Source organism: Vanessa tameamea, chromosome 14 (assembly GCF_037043105.1).
Source record: "Vanessa tameamea isolate UH-Manoa-2023 chromosome 14, ilVanTame1 primary haplotype, whole genome shotgun sequence".
In the NCBI taxonomy this organism is placed as follows: Eukaryota; Metazoa; Arthropoda; class Insecta; order Lepidoptera; family Nymphalidae; genus Vanessa; species Vanessa tameamea.
Genome location: NC_087322.1, coordinates 7555934 through 7583484, shown reverse-complemented (window position 1 = coordinate 7583484; position 27551 = coordinate 7555934). Strand labels below are relative to the sequence as shown.

General features: G+C 34.2%; 3 protein-coding genes across 4 annotated transcripts in view; 1 reads left to right on the top strand and 2 right to left on the bottom strand.

Annotated features, from left to right (window-relative positions):
• The window catches only part of LOC113398826 (tyrosine-protein phosphatase non-receptor type 9), a 48415-nt gene extending 36774 nt beyond the window's left edge, over positions 1-11641 (top strand). For both annotated transcript variants that reach the window (XM_026637766.2, XM_026637765.2), the window contains exons 5-15: positions 497-705; positions 2650-2759; positions 3444-3567; positions 4173-4249; positions 6251-6437; positions 6520-6680; positions 7592-7821; positions 7904-8040; positions 8289-8365; positions 8440-8597; positions 9219-11641. In XM_026637766.2, the coding sequence (XP_026493551.2) occupies positions 497-705; positions 2650-2759; positions 3444-3567; positions 4173-4249; positions 6251-6437; positions 6520-6680; positions 7592-7821; positions 7904-8040; positions 8289-8365; positions 8440-8597; positions 9219-9290 (1542 nt within the window). In that variant the 3' untranslated portion in view covers positions 9291-11641. The remainder of the gene's footprint in view (positions 1-496; positions 706-2649; positions 2760-3443; positions 3568-4172; positions 4250-6250; positions 6438-6519; positions 6681-7591; positions 7822-7903; positions 8041-8288; positions 8366-8439; positions 8598-9218) is intronic.
• A 982-nt stretch (positions 11642-12623) lies between these two features.
• Positions 12624-20902, bottom strand: LOC113398772 (bumetanide-sensitive sodium-(potassium)-chloride cotransporter-like). Its single transcript, XM_026637660.2, has 19 exons — positions 20878-20902; positions 20106-20188; positions 19893-19970; positions 19609-19789; positions 19268-19527; positions 19065-19173; positions 18766-18905; positions 18373-18564; positions 17768-17999; positions 17546-17667; positions 17342-17477; positions 16993-17204; positions 16118-16359; positions 15164-15336; positions 14509-14657; positions 14128-14282; positions 13605-13744; positions 13102-13235; positions 12624-12792 (listed from the first exon to the last, which is right to left on the bottom strand). Exons 1-19 carry the CDS (start codon positions 20900-20902, stop codon positions 12685-12687), a joined length of 2871 nt encoding a protein of 956 aa, XP_026493445.2. The 3' UTR covers positions 12624-12684.
• Positions 20903-22716: 1814 nt separating this feature from the next.
• Positions 22717-27551, bottom strand: part of LOC113398597 (bumetanide-sensitive sodium-(potassium)-chloride cotransporter) — a 35836-nt gene continuing 31001 nt past the window's right edge. The window contains exons 13-20 of the mRNA XM_026637404.2: positions 26460-26671; positions 25461-25702; positions 25122-25330; positions 24804-24982; positions 24346-24503; positions 23991-24127; positions 23596-23729; positions 22717-23207 (exon numbers count right to left, since the gene is read on the bottom strand). Of these exons, the coding sequence (XP_026493189.2) occupies positions 23094-23207; positions 23596-23729; positions 23991-24127; positions 24346-24503; positions 24804-24982; positions 25122-25330; positions 25461-25702; positions 26460-26671 (1385 nt within the window). The 3' untranslated portion in view covers positions 22717-23093. The remainder of the gene's footprint in view (positions 23208-23595; positions 23730-23990; positions 24128-24345; positions 24504-24803; positions 24983-25121; positions 25331-25460; positions 25703-26459; positions 26672-27551) is intronic.

Genomic DNA, 27551 nt, shown 5'->3' with positions numbered 1-27551 from the left:
TCTTTAACTACCCTTTCAAAGTCAGCCTAAGATTACTTTCAATTGGAGCGTAGATTTAAAGATTTATTTTTTTATATCCATTGGTTTTTATGTCCAGTAATACATTTTTATATAAATACTTCTAATTTTTTTTTATCTATAAGGATTTTTTATGGAATACTTGAATAACAATTTTAAAATTTCTATTACTTATTCGACTTGAACAATAAATCACGGGTAATTTATTTGTAAGTACGTACTCATTGTTTATCGTTTTGTCTTGCAACCATTTCGAATTAAATAATAAAATAAGCTAACAATGTTGTATAAGTGTCGAAGTAATCTTAACTCTGCCAATACGTTTTTCAATTTATAAAAAAGATAAATACAAGTGACTATTAAAGATTTTCTTAATAATTTCTATAAATTTATTAATTTTACACACAATTCTGTAAATAAATGAGTGATTTTGTATACAGTAGAAGTTTTATTTAATAATCTATATTTTTTGTTCTAGGGTGGTTATCCAGCCAAATTAAAAAAGGTGCTCATAGTGACAGCGCCGCTGTGGTTCAAGGCGCCGTTTCGAATTCTTCGATTGTTTGTTCGTGAGAAGTTACGCGAGCGCGTACACACGGTGAGCGCGCCGCAGCTGGGCGTGCACGTGCCGCGCGCGAGCCTTCCGCGACAACTAGGCGGACACCTGGAGCCCGATCACAGTGCTTGGTAAACTAGCTATTCATATACTTTGATCAACTGTGACGACCATATCCTAAAAAGAGTAAATTAAACAAGCTAGTATCACATTTTTAAATTTGAATAAAATTACAATTTGATTTCCAATTTAACCTCCAACAATTAACATAATTGGAATACGCCTACGCAACAGGCCCTACTATCATCTTCTAATTACGACCTGTTATCATTACAATTAAATAGGAAGTGCTTTTTCGTAAAACGAGAAAATGAGATCCAGCCTGCAATGGATAAAAGAGTTATAATATTTTAAAAAAATCATGTGTCTTCATTATTTGCACAACAGGCGACTTAATATTTTAAAATAAAAGAATATTCATATGATTTATGCCCGATTTACGGTATTCGAAAAACGTGAATATTGACAGTATAAGAAAAAGGATGATAACCGGCACCTTTGATAATTGTTAAAAGCGATATGATTTTACTTTGGAACTGTGGATCTAAGCCTTGCAATTTACCTTGGCTTTTCGCATCTTGAACTTTGATTTCGATTTCGTATTTAAGTTTTCATTTAGTTCGTATAAATTTAAGAACTCGCCTATATGTTTCAAAATTGTATTCACAGGTTTATAACCTCACACTCTTTACAAGGAACACGTACAACTTAAATCTCCTCTTAACATGATAATTATCTAAAAAATTGTACATATGTTATAAAGTATCTTGAAAAATATCTGTAAGCGATACTTCAATATCAGAATAAATATCACTGAAGAAAAATATACAGAGCAAAGGTACAATAATATCTTCACAATAATCAAGATCTAATTTTGATGACGCATTTCGTGTTGAGTTGGTGAGAGCCGTTTGCATCTCCTTTCCTTAATACTACGTGTACAAAAAGCTTTCGCTCAAACTATATATTTGAACATTGCACAGTTTCGTCGACGAACAACTACAAACTTTGCCAAATCGTCCCTACATATGACCTAGATAGAAATTTCCAACACATTTTTTTCTGTTCATAACAAACTTATACCAGTTTCGTCGAAAAACTGGAATCGATGCCTCTTGTACTACCGACATGAAAATGAGGTTCGAACTTGACCCCATTGGTCTATTGTCGTAACCACTTCTAGCAACCTTAACACTTGATTGGAAAATACGAATATTAAAAACTTTGCGTTATACGAGCGGTTGTGCTTCGTGCAAACTCGTCTGGGTAGGTACAACACACAAAACGGTTTCTATAGGAATAACATTGTATTTTCCAATTCTGATATGGGATTCGCATAAAAAAATATCAACAGGAAAATCTGTTTTTCGAATTTAACTAAACGGGATTTTATGTATCGTTGTGTCTAGTGAGTGAGTGTGTATTCCAGCAGGAATGTAAATATTATTCCATCCTTCTTAGGTAAAATTATAAATATTTTTCTCAATTATTTGAAATCTATTTATGAGCGGATAATTTCCCGTATAGATATCTGCTGTAGTCATGCAGAGTGTATTTGATGTTTTGTTATAATATTGTATTTTCGTCAGAACTATTTTCTAAGTTGCGGTAAAAAAAAATAGCTTTATTTTTTGGCTTCTATTTTGATGATAATAATAAACTGTGAGTTTGTGTGGGTTGCAATTGAATTTCGATCCAACCGATTACTTTAAAATTTCGGTGATAATACTATACTACTATATTCAATTTTTAAAAATTTAGTTCATAATTCGAATAAGATCTATTTTTAAAAAACTTTTTTTTCTTTAAACTTATGGATTTATTTATTAGGTGTACATATTGAGTATCTGTTTATTTCACTTTTGGTAATGTAATGATATTTATAATGATTAACATCGTTTTTTCAGGTAACACAAAAAACTATTTCCATAAATTGAAACGATTAGCCCCTAGCACCTAAACGACGTTCGTTAGTGCGAGTTGATCAAATTAAGAACGCTTCGATAAACTTTCAGGTTGGAGTTTTGCAGGAACTGTTACACGAACAACCTGAATACCAAATTGGACGTCGTCATAGACGACTATGTGATAAGTAATCACATACCTCACGTCAAAACACAAAATGGTAAGTTAAACGTTGACAAAGTTATATATGTATAAAACATAAGCATAAACATATACGTCTAGGAGATGCAAAGATCGTAATTTGGTAAGCGTTAGCATTTATAATAATAGATATTCTGCGAAACAATAATTGAAAATATAAAAGTTCAACGGTGAAATACTTTAATAATTATCTTGTATATTTTATACATACTAACATATAAAATTGTCATAAAATGAAGCGCCTTTATACATTTCACGAAAAATTTATCCATCGAGCTTAGAATTTGTTTTTATCATATTTTGTAACTTAGATATTTAGTAATTTGAATGCAGTACTTTATAAATTAATGTACTTTAATGTACATTCATGTACTGTACGAGCAATTAAATGCTCAAAGAAAATAGCGAAAGGAACCTGAAAACCTTAATTCTATTCTTGTATACAATATACTTCATATTCACTCACGAATGTTATCGCAAAACTTACAAATTATATTCTATTCAAGTATATCAAAGGTGTCGCTACGAATTTTTCCATTATTTTTTTTTAATTGAAGAGAAATAACTAATATTAAGATCTCTGTTGTTTGTATATTTCAACTCTACGTAACAATCGTTAAATGTTTCCACAATGTAAACGACGAGGATTGATGTGTATTTTGTGTCGAAATCAAATGTGAAGGTTGAAAGTGTTCGACGACAGGTTTAATAGATGCGGAGGTTCCGTGTGACATGACCAGCGACCGCGTGGCGCGCCTCGACAACGGTTCCGACATCATGCACATCAGCGGCGACCCGCCCTACACCTGCGACCCCAGCCCGCTCAGGTACGGCCCTCTCGCCTCGCTCAGCTGCTGACGTCTTTTGTGACACTTTTATACAACGACGTACTCCATTTGTTACAAATAATATAAACGCGTCCTACATGCTTTTATAATATGTTAGAGACTGATAAAAGGTTTAAATACAGAAGTTGCATGTTTTAGAAAAGAGAGTTGAATGATTAATTAGTGTAATTTGACTTGAACGAATTAGAAATTGATTTTACTGATAACATTTATCCTAGATTCGAGATATAATTATTAGCTAAACGTAAAGTTACGAAATGTAGATTTAATCGAGAAGAACGACGGTAATTACTCTTTTATATGAATATATACGTTGTATGTATATATATTACAGTTATATTTATTACATTAAACGGATAAATCCGCATCAGTGACTGAGATACATATTTATTATAAAGTAAAAAAAATGTCTCGGCGCTGTAGTAAGCCCTCTTCTCCTATTGAGGAAAAAGTAATTCCTTACAAAGGCCGGTTCCTGAGAGTATTACTCGGCTTAATTTACTCATACGGATCCCTATTAAGCTCTCTATATCCGGTTCTGAAGGTCCTGGAATTTTTTATAAATAATATTTTAATTTTTTCAGACACACACACGGCTACAATGGCGACATGAAAGCCGGACACATCAACTCTGGAGACGAAGACGATATAGACTTAATAAGTTAGTAAAATATTTACTTATACTTGTTTTGATATACAGTAGAACCTCGATTATCCGACTTAATTGGGACCGAGATTAGTTCGAATAATCGAAATATGGATACTTTAGGACACTATTAAAATTGCAGTATATATTTGTCCATTTTTTATAACCAAAGACAATGATGATTAGATCAATACGAATCGATGTCAATTTAATCAAAGTCCTACTAGTCCATTTAATCGTGCTTTTTGAGTTACAGTACTTCAAAATTGAAAAGGGTAATAAATTGATTTGCCCATCCGGATATGCCCGAATGTCATTCTTCTTATCTCTATGATGTTGATCATCTTAAAAATGACAAAAATCTAGATATCCAGAGGTCTCTACTATCACGCAACGTAGTTTTGAAAAATGTAAATAATTAAGTTTTGGGTTAGTTAGAAGTCCTAGTTTCGTCCATTCGATTACCTAAAAACGTTCGTTCATTATGACTCTCTAAAAAAGTAAGATAAAAATTGGCAGGATTTTTGCTCATTGATTTTAAACTGTACACAATTAAAAAGGACTTAATACACGAATATTTGAAGTATTTTACGAAGAATCCGAATGTTTGGATTATGTTTCTGAAATCGCTCTTATCTAACGTTAATGATGTCTATTGAAATTTTGCTCCCTAAATATAAATGTGTCAAAAATATACTGAGCTCACGATTTCTTTATTCACGATATATAAATTTATTTTATTTTATCTAATCGAAAAAGAATGTCCATAACATTATATTTCGATTAGATACAAAATAAGTAATTAAATTTTGAGTATATAAAATATATACGACTAGTTGTCGCCCGCGGCTTCGTTAGTTATTTAGAAGTTAGACGTGAGTTGTTAGGTAAAAAAAAAAACCTTCTTTGGGGCTTTAGTTGACTTTATACGAATTTTCACCAAATTCCGTTCAGTGGTTTGGCCGCGAAACCGGAACAGACATCGCATTTTTAACACTAGTATAGATTCTTACCGAAACTAAAAAAGAATGCGCTATCTCTTGCCACACAGGCTCGGATTTAATTTTTAAAACTAATTTAGATTGCTTCTGATATACAATTTAGGAGTCAAATAATACATGTTGATTAATGTTATTAATTATATTTGATTTAAACTGATGAATATAATGGCTGTTTGTTATCATTAAGGGATTTATAAATCTATTCTATTTAAAAAGTCATTTGCAATACTGGTCGACTATATACTTTTTAAACAAAATCTCTTTCCATTTTTGACATTATAAAAGTCAGTCAATAAGATAACACATGATGATAAATTATTTTTGTAATTGATAAATTTTATAAATGGATTTGGATACAACTATTACGGGTATGTCAACAAACATTGCAATGCAAATGTTCTAGCAGTTTGTGTAATATATTAATGGGACGATATCAAAGTAGACAAAGCCCGGCTCCCGGTAATGAAGTTTCATATTCGTTACTTATATAACTGTGTTTTTATTATATTGTGCAATCGTTTTGCAAGACATTTTATGTGTTGATTTATAACTTATTGCTTGTTATGAAATAGAAGTCAATACTTTTTTTTATTTTTAAATTTCGAGTTTGATTTTACTTCATTTAAAAAGTTTACTGAATGTATCGTATAGTTCTTATGATGTTTTTATCAAACACTTTTCATGTAGGTACGTTTTTTTTATTATATAATCAATTTAATTTGCATAACAGTAATATACATATATTACATTTTTCCTTTTTTCTTGTCTAATCAAATGTCTCTTTTGAATAATAAGTAAAATTTAGTTCAGTAGTATAGTTCAGAGTAATTATCAGAGTATAATAGTCATCTATCGAGTAATTCAATAATGTATATTTAATTACTCGTTAAATGCTGGTCTCTCTGGTATTGTAACATTACATATACAGTGCGTATCATATCAAAGTTACTGTCAATTCGACATTTAAACGACAGAATTTCCTTTACGTCATTGCGCCTCTATCTCCTCATCGCAGCCCGCGGCACGTGGTCGTCGGGCGAGGCGTCCCCCGGGCTGTCGGACGAGGAGTGCGGCGGCGGCGGCGCGGGCGAGGCGCCGGGCGCGCTGCTGGCCCGCGTGCGCGCGCTGGGCCGGCGCGGGCTGGCGGCCGAGTACGAGGACATCCGCGCGCGCCCGCCCGCCGGCACCTTCCACCACGCCAAGTCAGTGCCGTGCTCGCCCCCCCTTCCACCTGGGCTGGTTTCGAGTAACACGTCGTAATATTGCGTCTTTTCTCTGATGCAGACTGCCCAGCAACCTAGCGAAGAATAGATACACGGACGTGCTGTGCTTCGACCACTCGCGTGTGCTGTTGTCGCAGCTGGACGACGACCCCAGCTCCGACTACATCAACGCCAACTACGTGGATGGATACAAGCAACGGAACGCGTTCATCTGTACGCAGGGTGAGTGCGTGTCACGTTATGAGTACGTTTCGAGACCGTTGGCCGATTCGAACGCGATCCATTAAAATTGATAAAAAAGAAACACATGAAAATAATGAGTTATAATGAATCGTGCAATGAAAAATAATTGTGTTCATAAAAATGTAAAAAATCAATTTCCACATCGAACTTATTATGATTGTCAGCTTTAATGATTATACATTCGTTGCTAAATATACTGTTTCTTCGAATATTGTAAACTATACAATAATTTCGTGGAAGGTCGTAGCGGAACGCCTACACATCCAGCGAACTGAACTATTCTCTTATTGCTAGAAACGGATTTACGGTGAAGTTACTGTTTCTATGAATACTGTTCTGACCTTCCAACAGTATATTAGAAACGATAAAATAGATTTGTTTATTTAAAAGTAAACACACTATAACTCTTTATTATACATAATCGCTCTACATTTCAATACATGTTTTGTGATAGCCTGTATGATATGGTATTTTATAAAACTATTAATTAATTTATGATGCATTCGATTCGTTTCGTGTCTGTGAAAATTTCAATTCGTGGTGTTCCTGAACTTGCGTTTTCTATTGAATTTTCTGCTCTGACGTCTTGCTCATTCGATAGTTGGCGCAATGCCAAAAGGGTTTGAAATATCGTCTAGTGCTCTTGGCTACGGAGAAAGTTTGGCACTTTTACAAACTAAAAAATGGAGTTTGACTCAAATGTTGCAGCTCATTTTATTTTACTTTACATTATATTTTATTCATTGAAATATATCATTTTAAAGTATAACATTGTTTTAAGATTCGTATATGCCGGATAAAATGAATACTTAAAAAATAAGTTAGTTTTTTAAGTTACTTTAAAACGAATATATAAAACCCGAAGTCCTATAAGAAACATTCTCACCCAGGCCCGCTACCGAAGACCTTCGGCGACTTCTGGCGCATGGTGTGGGAGCAGGGCAGCCTCGTGGTGGTGATGACGACGCGCACGGTGGAGCGCGGCCGCGTCAAGTGCGGCCAGTACTGGCCCGCCGCGCCCGGACAGCGCGCCGTGCACGCCGGGTTCGCCGTCAGCACCGAGGCCGTCGACGTCGACGACGACTACACCGTGTCGCATCTGCTGCTCACCGACCTCAGGGTGAGCGTCTCTCGCGACGACGTTCGCACTGAAGTCTCGGCCCATAGCCGGAGCGCGGACTAACGGACCGGTGTGCCCGCAGACGGAGCAGCGGCGGCGCGTGTGGCACGGGCAGTACACGCGCTGGCCCGACTACGGCGTGCCGGGCGGCGGCCGCGCGGCGCCCGTGCTGCGCTTCCTCGCGCTCGTGCGGCGCGCGCAGCACCGCGCGCGGCAGGAGTACGTAGCGCCGATCTTGTCTCCATACTGCCCCGTTCTCGAAAACTCGTTTTATTCAGACTTCAAATAACGATAACTAAATTATTTAAAAATCGAATAAGAAAACGAACGTTTGTATTGAAGATTTTCAAAAAACCCAAATGTTTCTGGCGTTTAATTTATAATAGGATATTTTTACACTACCGTTTCATAATATTTTATTTTAATTTTTGATGTAGCCCATTTACCATATTTTCCTACGTTTTCAGATTGGGAGACGCGTGGGCGGGTCACAGTAGAGGTCCACCTATAGTCGTGCACTGCTCGGCCGGCATCGGGCGCACAGGTGCGTGAGCTGGTCCGGGGTGGGGGAGGGCGATGGCCCGCGGAGGGAGCGCTACAGTGTGTGTGTGTGTGCAGGCACGTTCCTGACGCTGGACACGTGCACGTCGCGGCTGGCGGCGGAGGGCGTGGTGGACGTGCGCGGCGCGGTGGAGCGCATCCGGCAGCAACGTGCGCACTCCATACAGATGCCCGACCAGTACGTGTTCTGCCACCTGGCGCTGCTCGAATACGCGGTCAGTATTTCCTTACGCTTCCAGTCGCTATTACGTGCAAAAGTCGGAGAGACTTTTTTTAATCCATAACCTCTAATAATGAAATTTATGATATTACACTTTCAAAGTCATTTATGTATCTTGCATGATACAGATCAAAATTAAAAATTACGTATATTTATTTACGCTCTCGAAAATTAATAGTTGGTTTTAAAAAGGTTATAGACACTGTCATATGTAATCAGGAAGAGTTATTAATTTTGCGGAGAGTACAAAGAAACAGGCTTATTCATATCCACGGGAACATCGGTACCTTCCACCTCTACTCTATCTACTATTTAGTACCTTTCAGGTATAGGTTACAGAATAGTAGGAACGGATCCTGTGAAAAATAGAACGTAGTGTTCAAGTACAAATGATGTCCACGTGATTTGAGCTTATTGCTCCAGCCTCTTTCATATTCTATGTTCTCGGCACTATGCCCCTAATGTGTGATGACACCCACCCATGGGAAAGCGTAGCCAAAATATTACCTCTTCTTATATTGTACTCTTCTTATTTAATAATTGATGAATAATAATTGCTTATAAACGAATTTGTCCTTGAAAAAACTGTGAATTGACTTGAATATAACGGTTTCAGGTAATGCACGGCTACTTAGAATCGGCCGACCTGTCCGGCTTCGACGAGGAAAACGAAGAGGAGTCCGAATGAAGACTGTCGCGAGGTGTCTGCAGCTTGCTGTGAAACACGTGTCCACATGAACCAGCCTCTAGCGCTAAGTCTCCTAGTGTTTACTTAAACGTGTAAATGAAAACGTTCCTTTAGAAAGAGTAAGGACTGACTAGATCACCCGTCGTCTATTTATTTTTCACGTGCGAGACATCCGTAACCAAAAAGTATAACCTTAATCGTTTAGGTGTACTCTCTATGTTATTTATTTATGTATAAGAAGTATGGCTGTGTGAAGATTTTTCGTCTTTAATTTATGTAGATGTTTATACTTTATTATGAAATAATTCGGTCGGTAAATGCGCAATCGTACCCGTCGTCGGCACTCGAGTCAACGAGTCTGATAATTTTAATGTGTTGAGGTGCTGGTAGGTTAAAATCATTAGTGTCTCGAACGTTCGATTCTTCCATTCATCATGGCATTTTGGTGTAATTGTCATTTTTATAACGAATTATCATATATAAATGCGCTTAAATAAGACAGGATGATTCTCGATTGCGCTGCAAAAGGTAAACTAAGAGCCAAGAAAAGATTGCAAACAGAATCGAGTTCAACCTATAAATAAATATTATAATATTAATGGTTATAGACTGAATACTGTTAATTTCTCTAAATTTTTATCGACTCTAACGTCGCTATGAAATCATAATGTTAAAATAACAGGAACACAAGTAAATAATTGTAAAACTATAGGCTCCCGATGAATAAATAAACATTATAATAGTTGAAAATTATATAAATATATAAAATACAAGCTAGTGAAATGTTAGTTAGAAATCATTGACTTGTGAAGTTGAAGCAGAAATGAAAGTTTATTTTTCAACGGATAATGTATTAGCGACATATCGTATCACAGATGTATATTTTTAATCGCCGTCCTTTCGAACAATTTACATATCGCATAACGCCTCATTATTCCATGATATTCTTTACAATCGCTTGTAAGATACGTTCATATATCTATTAAAGGATACCAGCTGTTACATGACGTGCTTCATCTTCAAAGCTCTATATATTTTGCAAGCTTGTACGATAAATAGATATTTGTGTTCTCTTAATCTTAAAACGGGCTTCAGTAAACTTACCGCTTTGAACTGAAAAGTAAATTATAGTATTATAATATTTAATGATAGAATGAAAAATAAAACAATACATCGGTCCGGTTACCCAAGGTTTACGCATTCAAAAACACGATATACTGGCTTGCGGACCATGTGTAGTGCTGCCATCTATCGATCATCTATCGCCTCTGTACCAATTACTACAACAGGCAGGTCACTAAGCACACTTACGCTTTCTAAAATTATTTATTTAAGTAAGAAGCTCAAAATAATTTAATATCCGAAAGTGTAAAGACTTGTGTTCAAAGACTTTGAAAAGTATAAAACTTTTTTGGTATAATCTTAAGTTATAAAGCCATGTTTATATAAACGGATATTATGATTAAATGTCAGCTGGTGTATTTAACTTCTTCAAAATAAACCTAATGTTAATATTAAAATCATTGACTATTTCCTGATATGAACTCCTATGCAGTAACAGGAAACGAAAGTACATGCAATTCAAAATAAATTTACGAGTACGTGTGTCGTGATATGATATGATCTATACGATTTTTAACGATTCAATTGCGTGCGTTTTTTTAAACATGGCTTTATTTTGCACAAATATGATACCTAAAGCCCGAATAAGATTTACTGCTTTAATTATTTTTAACTCAATTGATCTTAATTTTTCATAAAATTATGTATAAATATGAAATATATAAAATCTCAATCCGCCTCAGCAAGACAGAATTATGTATTTTTTTCACACTAACTTCATTCGATCCCTTACTGTCTGCACTCTTAAAACAATTATAAATATGTATGTCAATTGAGATGTATAAATTTGTTTAACAATATCTTGGAAGGGTGTAAACAGAAGAAAACATAGCTTTCCAACCTCTGCCCCAATCCACAGCTCTTAGCGTTTGAATAGTTGCAGAATATATTAATTTATAAGATATTCAAAATAGATTAATAATAAATAGGAAAATATTTTTCACTTAGCGTACAAATTTTTTGCCACGATAAGAAAACTTGTAAATATCGACACATTATATCGAGTGTAGTTTTATATCATCGCTCGCTTTTGTTACAAGAAAACCAAATTGCAAATCTTTTCGATATTTTCATGTTATTTTGTAATCTTTTATTGAAATTGTTGGTCTGGAACGCCTGTTGGTTCTTGCGTCTGTAAATATATTATCATTTTATGTTAAAATCGTGAATTAAAAATTGTGAAATATGTGTGAAATAAAGAAATACTTGTAATATATTGAAACCGAATTATTGTTTTTCTCTTTAAAACGCCAGTCGATACATATCTTGCGACTAGCATATCGTATGTTCAACCATGTGTAAAAATCTTCAAATTACCGGGCTTGTTGTTTTTTTATATTCATGTCAATCAATAAAAATAAACTTCAAGGACTAAACTAGTTAACAAAATTTCCTGGTTGAGATTAACTTAAAAAAATAAAGGCTTACACACTTGTAACTAAATAATACAAAAGAAGTACTATTAGTGATTTCCTTCCCAAAACTAAAAAAAGGGTTTTGGTGAATATAACTTAAAGGTACTAAATATATTGTAAATTTTATAAAAAAATATTTTACTCAATCATTCCAGGAATATAATTTTGCCAAAACAAAGCCTCATAGAAACTTTCCTGCAAAGCTTTCTTTCCTCAGAAGTATTCATAATATTTGAATTTACAAACATGAACCTAAGGGCATATAAACTTATAACGGAATATCACATCAGATTAATGCTTTTAATAAAAAATCCATGCAGTAAACTTTTACGAAGCTGAATTTAAATTAAACTAAATTTTACTATGACATTAAAAAGTCCATCAGATTTACTAGTTTATTATTTGCTAAGTATGTAATATAATGTAATTATAATAAGAGCATATTTTTTTGTTATAAATCAATATAACAAAATGAAAATACTGAATTATTTATCAATCTACTGTATTCATATTTTATGTGTGAAATTCAGACTAACGGAGAAGATTGAATATCACAATTTTTCTGCTAAACATATCTTAAATCCGTTGGGTTTAGCGACCAAATCATTACTGACATGACGGAGCGCAGACAAATAGGTGGGCGTGACTTGCCGAGTCCTCCAGCTTTTGATTTCCAGGCGAGCGATCCTGAGCACTGGCAAGGCATTCAAACGAACTGTTCGCACACGTTGGCTCTCGTCTGCAACGCTGGCGCCGCTCGGCGTAACGATGTCGAAAAATACGACTACGAAAAACTAAACTCCATAAACAAAACTTAATATACTTTTTTAAAATGTTCAGATTTATTTTGTTAGGTATTATACGCTAAGAACATTCTCGTCGTTTCCTCTCACGAAGAGCATGGGTGGCAAATCTTTGCTCAACACCTCGAGCCACGACATGTATAAAGTAGCGGATACCGAGCCCTGGCAGAAGAAATATAAGAATTATGCACACTTATATCTAAAGTAAAAGCAATAAAACTAGAATATTTTAAACTGAACAATCTGTTTTATTTGCAGAGTTTCTTCCAATCTACTATTCAAAATGTTACCTTAACAGAAAATGTTTTAGAAATTTTAGAAGCGATGCTGTTAATAAAAAAAACTTAAACAACAATGTCCAAAAGTTTTAATAATCAATTAATATTCATTGTGTAAAAAAGCCGTAGTAGAGTCTGATATTGGTAGAAACAATACGTGGAATTTTCTAATAACTATTTAAATAAAACTAACCAGTCTCGGATAGGGAAGTGTGAGAACAATGAAGGAGGCCATGTATGAGTGTTCTATGAGCAACTCTCGCAGTCGCAGGTGGCGGTTGGTCTTGTTACTCAAGCGCTCCAGCTCTGCATCCGATATTAGAATGTCTGTAAATACCGCTATCTCTTAAACACACTTTAGACACATTTTTATATCACATTAATTTATTCAATTATTTCAGTAATCTACTGAAATAAATTCTGAGTTTCATTTTTATCTATAGTATGAAATATATATATATACATATGTAGTGTGGATTGACGAAATATAAATTATTTGAATAGCTTGTAGTCTTTAAATATGTAGGGTTTTTTCAATCGAAGAAGGAGTAAAGAAAACCTTTATTTAAATATTCCAGGCGATTTGTATAGAGCTTCCTATATAATGCACTCCAGACAGGTGCTATAGTTGTTGTAGTTGTATTAAATTAAACAAAAAAATATAATATTCATAAAAAAATCTATGGTACTACTAACCACTTCCGAAATCAGTTCTAAATTTTTTAATCAGCTGATTAAAGTATTCCACGCTAGCTTGTAGAGGAGGTTCGTTGATGCCTTGAATCATGATTAGTGATGAATATTCGATACGAAATTTTTGCAGTAAAATCTTTATCCTGAAATAAATAATAAAAATAGTATTTAATCATTAATTATTATTAATGTTACTTATATATACTATTATCTTCGTTTTTGATCGTGTTCTGCGTTCCCAATGTTAACGATGCGTTCATCTGATAAAGTTGAAAGTTTGTACAGTTGTCGTTAGCACTTGCGTGAATATATTCGGTTCGTATCGGATAATAGCTTAACTTTTTAAAAATATTTATTTATTGTTAGTTATTATTCGAAACGAAACGATTTTCTGTATGGTGTGTTGAACAAACGAAACAAAATGTTAAGTGGCTCGGCTATACATATGTAAATATATATTTTTTTCATTAATATCATGTAAAGTATTTCTAAATTGTATTATATATATATATATTTTCATACTAACTGTTTTTCAGAAACTTGAATATCGTTACAGTCACGTGTAAGTGCGAATAACCTTAGCGGCATTTTCTCTGTGAAGCCACGACGAGCAATGATGTACGGTAGCAAGATGTTTAGGCCTCCGTCGTCATACAGCCACCAGGCGTCCAAATCGTTGTCCTTAACATATAACTTTCATGAATCCCCATTTGTAAATACTTAAGTGTAAATATTTAAACTTGGTAAATGATTAGCTGGTATTATATAGGTATATTTATAGATAGTCATACATATATAGATAGTAGATATTTAGTGACGAATTTACGTGTAAATATATAAGTACACAATAACAAAATTGATGTAAAAGATTTATTAAATACTAGTTCAATAGATATTTTATACTCACAGAGCTAAAAGTTAAAGGTTTGTATACTCCAGATTTTCTCATCGAAAGACTTGATACTGGGGTGTGTTTGTTAGGATCGCTGTCATGAAAAGAAGCGACGTTTTCTTTGACAACTATTCCCAGTTCTGGGTGACTACTTTGAGCTTCGTCTAAATAATGTAACAAAAAAAAATCCTGTTAGTGAACTTATAACATACATACATATACATATTCCAGTTGTACATTAAAATAGTAAGCGTGTGGCCTATAACTATTTTGACATGAAACATATTTCCTCTCGTTTTTCTACAGCCTGTGATTCTAGGAATCTTAATTTAATAGTCGTAAGTGAATATTTAGCATAGTTTACATTACTTACCAGTGCTTGGGACTTTACATTTATTTACTACCGATCTGGTGTACGGTCGTGTGTCTATTGGATCATGAAAACATTAATTTGACAAAATATTATTTACAGAATAAGCTCTTCGTCAACGTTTATAAGATAAAATATTATTTTTTAATGATGTCTGTATTTCGATAGCTTAATAATATTTTCCGAACATTCAAGAGAGATTAAACAGAGTAATTGTACTCGAAATGCTAAAAACTATTAAAATTTTGCATAGGTTATAAAAGTTATATACGACATAAGTGTAAAGAGTCCACTAGTTACCGTTAGACCGCTCGTAATACGGCAAGTCTGCGTCGGAGTCGGCGAACAGCAAGTCCTGCACGTGGTGATGCGCGCGAAGCTCGTGGGCACTGCGTGTGACTTGCGCCTTCACCGGCCGCGCCGTCTCCGGCACGCGTAAGATGGATACTCCGAGTTGTTCTTCGAACGCTAACCTGTTTCCATTCATCACTGATATGCACTGTAGCGCAATTTAATTTGTATCATATTTTTCAATGGTGTTTTTTTAACTGGGATAGTTCCGCGGGGCGCTCAATGTCTGCACATTAAATGATGATTGAATGTTTTTTTTCCAAATGGTGTGATATTACGAGTTACATTATTTTAATCGAATTAAATTCAGAAGGTGCTACTTCCTTTCCTTTGAACAATATTTACCATTTGTCTGTCCAAAAGCTACTAGTATCTGATACTTTTACACAGGGCCGGATCTACCATATGGCTTTTTGGGCTTCAGCCCAAGACCTCGTGGATCAAAAGGCCCCCAACTAAGTCAAGTCAAAGTCAAAAATAGACGATAATGCGAAAGAATTAGCTAATTTTATTAAATTAAATAGATCGTATGGTTTGCAGCCCCGCGAATCCTGCAATTAATCAAACCAATTCCATTCATTTAATTCAAATCTAAGTTCAGGTGTGTTTTAGGTGGGCCAAAAAGTTGTATTAGCCGATGGCCCCCTAAACTCACGGTCCGGCCCTGCTTTTACATGTCTGTTACTTGTCCGTTTTGTTCCAAAAATGTAAGTCCACTTATTTAATTTTTAATAAAGCTTTATTTTTATTTAGGAACAAAGACATTAAAAAATACCTACTTTTTATACCCAATATGCTATTGCTGTCTTTATGTTTATTTTTATTTTAATTACACATCCTGTCCCAGTTAAAAGATACACACCAAATAAAATAAGTTCAATTATAGTTTTTGCGGTTGCTTACTGAAGAACCCGTACATATGTTCTAACACTAGTGACTGCACATCTTGACCATCTGTTCATATAGCCAATGAGCATAATGTTCGGCCTTAGGCTGCCTAATCCAGTTGATTTAATGACTGCATGCACTCCCATCTCGAAGGGCAAGCCGTCTAAAACTACGTAGAAGCCACGATCTTTCCGTGATAGTAGCCATTCTTCGCCAGCTTGAAGTCGACCCACTCGTTCTATTTGTGAAATTGGTTCCTAAATTTTATAATAACTCATTTATATAATTGGAAATACTAAAAAAGAATATAGTAACATATTATTTCGTCGTACTAATATTATCTATAAAAGCAATAAGCAAAGTTTGTTTTTTCCGAATTCACTCAAATGTCGAGATGGCCCGGTAGTTAGAACAAGCGAATCTTAATCTATGATTGCGGGCTCAGAACCACTGCAAGCAATCAATGAATTTTCATATGCTTAATCTCAAAGTCTTCCACATCCGTATCCATTCCGCATTGAAGCGTAATGGAATTCATGGAATACGCTCCAAGGTTTTAACATAAGGATATTTACAGGCTGTTATTTTAGTCAAAACCAGGAGGTAATCGGATTATGAAATATAATTGCTTAACATTATGATAGTTTATAATTTTAGGACTGAAATAAATTGCTCGCAGGTACGTTTGTGTTGTAGGTATACCTGCTGTTTGAGGTATATTATGTAAATCCATATAGTTGGACTTAAAGACAAAATTGTCGGCACGGGCACAATTATGTTATACGATATTAGGAAGTGTTGTTAGTTTTTTAAATATAAACTAGTTATTTCGTTACCATCAATATTGTCATAATAAAAATACTAAGTACCAACAATTTCAGATTATCTACCTCGTTGACATCCGCGACCATCATGAACGAACCCAGTTTTGTGATGAGATGACCCATATCGAGCAAGGCTGGTCTATTGTTGGGTCTTCCAGCTAATACCAACAATTGTGGGTTATAAGATTTGATGTTTTCATGCATGTGGGACATCTGTATCAGAGCTGACACCGTGTCCTTGTATCGTTGTGCGTCCGTGCTGCTGCCCCAATTTACATCTGAAATAATTTCATTTTACTACACATACTAAATAAAACCTTGTTATCAACAAATATAGTGTGCATCATTTTTCAAGCGTTATATCGAATTTTAATAAGTGAATAATTTAACATATAAGTAATTGAATATTTGTTACCTGGCTTTCTGTATAGTACTAGTAGATACATAGTCATGAAAATAAAAAATGTAACGAGCGCCATCGCCCAGCTGATTATCATCATTATAAAGATACATATTAAGAAACCAAATAGAGATAACCAAGTATTATAGAACTGAAAAAAAAATATAATTACTGAAACAAATAAATAAATGAATAGATATTCAGTGATATCGTACGTACTCGAAATGTAGGCCTCCAACTTATCGACTGGATCAAACCCGCATGAAATGTACAAAAATTGATGAGAGCGTACGACGCCAAGTAAAAGTTTGTGATTAATGGAGCTATAGTATTTAAATCAGCTGAAAATTACAAGGTGAATAACAAAAACCATACATATTCCACAATTTCTCAAACAATAGTTAAACAAATATATAATATATTCAATTTAAAATGATTCACCTATCAGCAAGAACACGAGCGAGACGAAAAACGTGAGTACGTATCCGCGGTAGGGCTCGCCGTGCTTGCCATAGGGCTTAGAGAAGAAGATGAGTCCGGGGTAGATGCGGTCTACGCCCAGTGCCTGGATCAGGCGCGGCACCGACAGCAGGTTGGTCAGCGCCGTCGACAACGTGGCTGCCCAGCAGCCGGCGTAAATAAAAGCGCTCGATTGCGCCATTAGCTGCATTATCTACAAAATAGGTCAATTAGAAAGAAAGAATTGGATTTAAAATTTGGGAATTTTAAAACATCAGGATGATAGTGGAGATAATATATTTATGGCTGACCCTTGAATGGTTAAGATTGAGAGTGGGGTAAAATTATACGTTGTATCTGAAATTCACTTTAGTTTGATGTATGATCTATCCGGGGCACCATAATATTTGTACTTGATTTGATTATAGATATCCGAAAAAAACAACTCTTCTTTGCCACGTTCAAAAAACGATACTTTACGATAAACTGATCTGAAGTTAATCGTAATCCATTATATCTCTAAACCAGAATAATGTGTCAAAGATGGTAAATTACGACGACATGATCGATGAATGAAAAATAAGTACCTCATAGTTATTATGCAGCCCATATTGGCAGTTAGGTATGCAGGCGTCGATAGTGCCCGAGGTGACGTCTGTAATGTTTCCACTGGCGTCTCGCAGAGCGCCCGATCCGCATAGCACCGCCATCACAAGATAACTGAACATTGATAAACCTAGCGCCAGAAGTGTTCCTTTGGGTATTGCTGTGGCTGGACTCTGGTAGTAGAAAAATACTTAATTGATTAATTTACAATATCAATAAATGAATAAATCCTTTGTTTTTACTTAACAATAAGTCCATAAACTTCAATTCCTCACATCAAATTTTAGTTTCGCAATGCCAATCGGATTTTGTGAGTTGTCGAAGTAGTCAAAAAGAACGTATCTTTTAGCATTTCTCAAATTTGTTAAACTTACTCTTAAATCACCGCAAATATTGGCTCCAGCTTGAACTCCGGTTACAGCAGGGAAGTACATTGCAAAAATGCTAAAGAAATTGTGTTGCTGATTGTCACTGTATCGGAAGTCTGGACCGAGATTAATCAATGCTGTTTCCACTGCGTGCATAAGATTAATAAATAATTTTAGAAACTACAAAAATATATCTGATATTAGAATAGGAAAATATCTGTCTTATAATTACTCAACAAATACAGAAATAACAAAATATATGTATCATACGTTACAGTTTTTGAAAATAATGAATCCAAAATTACCACTAATACCAACGAAACCTTGTGCTCTCTCACTGTTGTTGGTGGGTCCCAAACATGCTCCCAATATGTAGTTCAAAATCGCTACAACAATAATTACAACAAGAAAATTCTGAAAGTAAACCAATTTGTAAATGTACATGTGTACTATATCACTAAGCTTATCTAAGTTATTTGATATATACAATCCGTTATGGCATTTTAACCTGCGCCTTAGTTTCCCAATCCATACCAAAAGCGGAAATAACGGACATTACAAAAAGTGCAATAGTGCCAACGATTCGCACATCGTTCATTCCATTATCAATTATTTTCACATCAAAATATTTCAATAAATCGTTTAGTGACTCGCAAAATCCAATAGTATTCATGCTTGCCGCTACTGCGTTTGCAAAAGCAAATATAATTCCAACAGATGCACCAAGTTCCGCTCCTAATGATCTAGACACGATATAATAAACTCCACCTGTAACAACATATTTAGTGTTCTTTGTAGCTTACAAAGGCAATTTAACGTACGCATTTGTATAAGTTATCAGTTAAGTACCTCCTTTCAATAGGCCATTCGTGCAAATAGCACTGAGGGATAGCGTGGTAATAACGCACACGACGCCCGATAGAAAGATGATCAGAACTGTTAGGCAGATACCAGCTTGACCCACGATCCATGAAATGCGCAGGAAAAGCATCACACCCCAGATGTTTAGAAGGCATGGTATTAATACACCCTAATGGAGAAATCTCTCTTAATTCCTGTTGTTTAAATATCAATAAATAAATAATAAACATTGTTAGCATGTCTGAGTAATAAAACTGGTTGCTTTATTTCACCTGTATCCATCCTAATTTGATATTGTATGTTGTGAGTTCAGGAGTAGGTTCAATATTTTGACCTTGAATATTATGTTCCTAAAAATTGTTTACATAACATTTAGTACTAAGAATATTCAAATATAATATTCTCTATTTATACATATACTTTGAAACAGAAATATATCTATTGACATGGTTGCAATATTTATTTATTAGTATATACGTACTCACCTCGTCACCATGACCCGAAGTAGCTATCAAAGCTGCACCAACTCTACTATCTATTCGGGCCTGGCTATGTCCACTAGTTGGCTCTGTAAAATTAAGTAAATGGCAATTAATGGCTGTTCCGCTGAAACCTTTCAAAGGTTATGTAATTAGTTATGGCAACTCGCCGCTTCGTCCAAACGACACAAGATATATTTGTGGGTTCATTATTTTAGCTAAAAAAAAAAAAAGACGCTAATAGATTATTTATTAACTCTATGTCAATATTAAATGAGATACAAGGCAATAGTGTAAGACATGACAAAGATTAAACAGTAAGTAACTGAATGAGTTCGATTGAACCGCTGTCCATTAGCTGATCTCAGGTTACCGGCTATCTACAGTCATAACACGAGTCTTTTAACACGCTTCAATTGTATAATGTTTGTTTTTAGAAATTTTCAAAGATTTAAGACAATGGTGAATATGTAGGTAACGTTACGGTATACGCCAACGTTTTCTTCTTAGAAATTGTAATAAAACATCCAGTAGGAATATAGGTATTGGTTATCCTTAAATTATAAATAAAAGAATCATTTTTCTGAATATGATAACATTAAATTTTAACAAACAAATGTAAACAATGCCATTGGAATTGCAATTATTTTATTGCTTATGCAGCAAAATATTCGGAAATAGACATAAGACACTAGGACACTAGGAACAATCCTAGATATTTTAAGGAAGGTTCCAAACACTTACCTATTCTTAATTAATGTGGATTAATGAGCATTACCTTTTTCTAACCTTACGGCTATCATTATACGAATAATATAATGTCAGTACCTAAAAACAAGTATTGTTATAGATATCCAGGTTTCCTTTTTTTAGATTTAATATCAATATACAAACTTGTATTGTTTACGTTCTATTAGTATTTAATTGACATTATTTTTAATGACGTTTTTTTATTATTTATGCGTTCTTTAATATATTGTTTAATTTAGAAAAATATTAATAAATACTCATTTTGATTGAATCAAATATTATAAACAAATTGCATATAAGTTAATTACAAAAAACCAAAAAAAAATATTTTATTTAAACTTTAAAGAATTTTATAGTAAGAGATCTGAGAACAGATTGTATAACTCGTATTAGGTTGTATATTTACAATAATATAACTCATATTATTATATGACTTAACTTTTTTTCTCTAAAATTAACCAGTCTACTTTATCATAAAATAAATAGATTTGCTTTTTATTTTAAATAAATAAATATAAACATTGGACAAATAAATATTAATTACATATCTACTATAAAGGCAACTATTACTTTCGGTTAAGACATTGAATTGCTAAATTTCAGTGTTTCTTTATTAATATAACGCCTATTCAGGATAATTAAAAATAACATTGTTGTCATAGAATTTATAACAGAAAATAAAACAAATTGCTCTTGTTGATGATGAACTATATTCAAGTAAAATATTGTCTTTCTTCTAAAGTATAATACTCATGACAGGAGTGAATACGATTTACGTCTAATGATAAAGTATTTAATTTAAAGAATACAAAAATGACTACATTAAATTATTATAGTAACTTAATCTTATCTTACAGAGATATGTAATAATGATAATGAATTAATACTTTTAAGTAAAGCAAAAATATAATTTATTTTATGTAAAAAATATATTTTTTAACATTTATTTTGGTGATTAATGTTACATGAATATACTTAAAAACAATATGGCTTGACATAATTTAACAGTTTTTTTACGTGTTAATATAAAAATGTAACGAAAGTATTGATTACTTAGGCGCATGAATTTTGATACTTATACAGACTATTACTTATACAGACTTATCCTATTAATAAATTATTTCTAAGTTCTTCACTACTGTAACTGGAAATATAAATACTACAATGAATTAAAATGTTATTTTACTATTCACTTAACCTATTTTTTATTTTTTTATTTAGAATTCAGCTAGTTGGCAAAGATCTTCGATCAGATTCAATTCATTCATATTCACATTACTCAATGAATATACAAAAAGAGTATAAGAAGAATAAAATTTGTATAAATATATTAATTTGTTCTATTTTATTAATTAATGATACACTTTGGTTCATGATGGGTCTTAGTTGCTGCGCTAATACTTAAAATGAATACTAAAACGAGTTTAGCTTAAATACGTAGGTACTTACATACAATGTTAATTAAAAAAAATCCTGCATTACTTAATAGTTAACTTGTACTTTACTTAAATTTACTACTTTGGTGTTACTTTGTAAATAATAAGGAAAAAAATATAGATAATATAAGCAATTTGTTTGAATTATAAAAAGATAGACGAGTGAAACAAAACCCATAATAATGCTATATTTTTTCTTTTATTATTTCTTTTCGTGAAGCGTTAAATCACATTTTCCTCCTAAATATTTATTAAATACTGTGGAGATGTTTGGGACATATTTTCAAAAGACAAATTACTTAACGATAAACTCATAATTTTTCACTTGTACTCTCGTATATTATAATCACGTGTTTGTACGTATATGTTACACATCACAACATCTCTTAAATTTAATTATTTACTAATAATATACTTATATATTATGACAGCATAGATTTGATTAATTCCAAAAACTATCATATTATTAGAGTCACAGAGTTGAATTATGTCAATACTTAACCTGATATGATTATATATTAATATATTAAGTAACTTTTATTGGATAATGCCCTTTTATCTAGGACATTTGTTCCTATCGATGACGTCATTGCGCCATTTATTACATAAAATAACAAACGAAGCATAGGGAGATATTCTCTTTCAATAGGTACTCTTGTACTTTGTTACCTGCAATCTTTCGTGTCCATACATTCTAATATATTCGGTATAAATTAGGCAGCAGTTAGATTGTTAATGTCTACCTAATGGAAAGATTCCATTTATCGAGTAAGATCGCCGTTTTATGTAGAGCTAGTAAGACTTAAGTCTAGGAGTAGAAGGTGAGTACGGAGGTGTGGTTGCCGCGCACGAACATCACGGGCGGCAGGTCGCGGCTCAGCACCTCCAACCATGCCATGTACAGCGGAGCCGACACCGAGCCCTTCGAAGCGTAAAAATGTACGTGACTAATCGATACTAGTTACATTGTTGGGTTTAACAATAATAAATAATAATAATTAAAACATATTTAAACTCTCTATTCACGACAATTTTAAATCATAATTGTTACTTCTAGTTTACTTCTGAACACACGAGTTTACCTAGCAATATTTACATTAAGCTGGTAATTTGAATTGTTTGTCTCATAATTCCAATTATTATGTTTTTCTTTTTAACAATAGTCATAGTTTTTGTATTTAAAAATCATTGACGTAATCAGGAGAACAGAAGTCTCAGGGCTAGTCGCAAACTATCTTATGTAAAATGTTATAAAAGAGAGACAAAGACAACAAAGTATCTTACTCGCACCTTATAGTGCAACGTCTTACCTTGCGCGGCATGGGCAGCGACATGACGACGAGGCGCGCCGCGGACGAGTTGGCGAGCAACAGCTCTCGCAGTCGCAGCTGACGGTTCGTCTTCTCTGACAGCGTTGTTAGCTCCGTGGGACTGATTTTGCACTCTATGGAGCAATAAAATACTATCACAATATTCTATAAGTTATGCTTCATTCGAGTAAGCTCTTACAAGCACTCTTTAAAAGACTTAATGTCTAAACGTTGTGTTAAAGGACTTATGAGTGTTAAAGGACTTATGACTTCTTAGGTTCCGTAGGTATCGTAATACAAAATAATAATTCGTCAGCCTCAAAAACAAATTCTGAGTTCTCAATAAAACGCTTTGAACCAAACTAAGAATAGCACACGGATAATAATATCTCTACCTCCTGTATCGTCCGTGAACGTCTTAATGAGTTCCTCAAAGGTCTTCTTCGTCTCCGGCTGTGGGGGTTCCGTGATATCCTGCACCATTGTCAGCGATGAGTAGTCGATCCGGAATTTGGCCAGCAAATTCGCCATACTGTCGATTTTAAACACACGGAACATCTCTACATACTTTAGAAAATAATAATGTTGAATAATACTATAGTTCCTGTCTATAAAAACCTTTCGTCATTACGATTCGAGCTGCAGCGATTAAAAATAACTACAGAATAGATAACATCAACTCAAGGCCAATATAATAATCGTATTCATGTACACGAAAATCAGTTAACACATCTGGTATAAAGCACTTACTTCCGCTCCTCCAGCTCGAGTTCGTGGTGTCGGTTGGCGAGCGCGAAGATGCGCAGTTGGCAGCGCGCCCACGCCGAGCGCTGCGAGATGATGTACGGCAGTAGCATGGTCAGCCCGCCGTCGTCGTACAGCCACCAAACGTCGATCGTACCCGGCTCCTGGTTTAGATACTTTGAATTATGTGTGAAATCCTTATCTTGTGTATAAAATCCTTATGTATTTATACCAACTCACTCGAATTTGTAAAATTCTGATATTACAATTATAAATATAACAAATTACTTTTCACGAATTACGCGTATTGGCAGAACTTACGATTTTTTACACAATATAATTAAATGACCAGTTTTTAATTTGAGAGACTATGAAATAGCGCCTCATTATATTGAATTAAAGATATAAATTGGAGCTAAGTATATTTTATATTGTTAACTTTAATGTTTTATGCAATACTATACCTGTTTCCTTTTAAATATTGTCATGTGAGACAACTGCTCCATAGACAACTCGATGCCCGACGCCGATTTGTAAACCACTTGCCGGTGAATATCAATTCCTTTCTTATCTTTCTTCTTGTCCTTTGTGTCACTTTTCTCGGACATCGTGAATGAGCGCGATGTCGTTAACGTCAATAGGTCTGAAATAGTAAAAAAAATACTATATTTTCTACATTAACTAATAACAATGAAAAATCCATACTAATGCAACATAATTGTTCGTTAAACATTAGTAACGGTAAGTAGACATTATTGGTCATATCCGCCACAAACACTTACTGAGGTTGTGTCTGCTAGAGAGCTGCGAGTCCGCGCGTATATCGAGATCGGAATCTGCGTGCATGATAGGTGCGCGTACGCGTAGGTCGCCGCTGCTGGAAGCTGCTGTTAGCCCACTATTAGGTTCCTCTGCGCCTGCGACAGCGCTGAAGTCTAGTCCGCCCGACACGCGCACAATGCCTACGGCCAGCTTCGTCTCGAATGCCGTACTAAAAACAGAGTCGTTTATAATTATCAATTACTGCTCGTCTCCTCCGGCTCACATATGTCGTAAAGTATATGTTTGGTTATATTCATAGAGATATGTATTTAAAAAGAAACGACTTGGGAAAAACTTACTGCAGCACGTTGAAATAGGATTCTAGGTCGGCGGGCGGCGCCGAGGCCCAGTCGGCCTTGTAGCCCATCAGCAGCACGTTGGGCGCCAGCCGGCCCACGCCCACGGCCTGCATGAGCGCGCGCGCCCCGCATTCGAAGCTGAAGCCGTGGACGCCTGTGCAAAAGGCGCGCACCTTCCTGCCCCGCAGCCACTCGTCGCCGGAGCGTGTGCGATGTGCGCGCTCCTTGTATGATAGTTTTTGCTAGAAAGAAATGTAAGTAAGTGTATGATACTTAAAAAAACTACCGTAGCCGCGATAGTTTTTTTAAGTATTATATTGTTGCGTTTTGTTGTTGTATTTTGTTGTTGTTTTATTGCTTAGCAATAATTTATATTGTATCTAATAAGGCAAGTACAGTACCAAAGTTACAGCAAAGTTACAGTACCTCAGCAATAAAAGGATTTTTTTTTATTCAAAATTGAATAAAATATCCATAATATACTATCAATATTATATCAGAATTGTACCTAATTTACCATAAACTTTAAATATTAGCTATATGTTATAAAATATTTTGTTCAATCGAAGCATTAATTGTATAGATGTTTTTTATTTTGACAAAATTAAATGGAAATCTATATGTCCTAGCATCGCAAAATGACGTCCTCACTCAATAAATATACTTTGTGTATCTTCGAGTTTATTTGTAAACACAACAAAGAAGCATTATCGCGTTGTTATCAATGGGTATGCAAGCTGTCAATGTATTCTCATCATTTTCATTTTTAAATTTCTTTTATATTGTCGTACTCAACGCGTCACCAAAAAAGTTCATACTAAACCGACTGCCAGTTGATTATAGTAAAGTAAAGTAACAGTATGTATTAACCCACCAGTCATATTGTCATTCCTATGACTGCTGAAATTTATCATAATTTTGCATTTATTGACAATATGAGAGTAAAATTTAGTCCTTTTTAGTAACTTTTTCAAATCCTTTCAAATGATTTATACTTACTTGTGATATATCGCCTACGATCATAAGCGATCCAGATTTCGTGATAAGATTGCCAAGATCCACAAGTGCTGGTCTGTCTTGGGGCTTTCCAGCTAACACCAGAAGTTGCGGCCAGTAATTTTTTACATGTTCACCCGTCTTTGCCAGGTTATGAGCACTGGAGAGCGCCGTTTTGTACATTTGCGCTTGAGTACTACTGCCCCAGTTTACATCTAAAATTAATATTGATTTAAAAGATAAATTGACTGGTTTTAAAACTGTTATTAGCAATTTCAGTATACATGCAGTTGAATAAGAAAATTTATCATTTTCAATAGAGTGAAATGTTTATAAACTTTTAGTTTAAAATAAAGAGTTACGCAATCATTGATATTTACAGCAATATAAATCATGATTTCAGAACAGAAATCGCTCAGTAATATTCAGCAAATCAAAGCAAGCTACGAAAATTGTGCAATAATTCTTCGAACTCCACAGATTTAGCATCAGTCATAAATTATTCCAGTCCAAGTGCTGATATACTGACGAAGGTCTCATTTTACTCACTTAATCCATTGTATCGAAACTTGCCCTTTACACAAATAGTTCGTCAAACTATTTTAAAATATTAAATATTTTTAATGAATAAAATTGAATATTTACAACCGAGTTTTGTCCCGGGTACCTATAATTAACGAATCGTTATTATGCATAAATTACCTACAAACTATTTATAATCTTAGTTCTCGGAAAATATTACGATAGAAAATGAAAGAAATAGGCTGCTTGATAATATATTTATGTTAATAATATACTTAAACAGAAGAATATACAAATATATTCTACAAAAGCGAGATATACCTAAATCTCCGAGAAAAACAGAATAATTTTGGACTATGTGAGTTTTTCGCCGCCGAAACGGTGGTAAAAAATAAAAAATATATATTAAATAATAAAATTGAAATATTGACGATTCAAAATTAATCGATTAAACTACATTTGGTTTTAATTTTTGTATCCAGATCCTATGAGATTCACGTCACATACATGTTTAGTACATGTATGTGACGTGAATCTCAAATGCAAATCTTACAAAATATTTATTACAGAAGC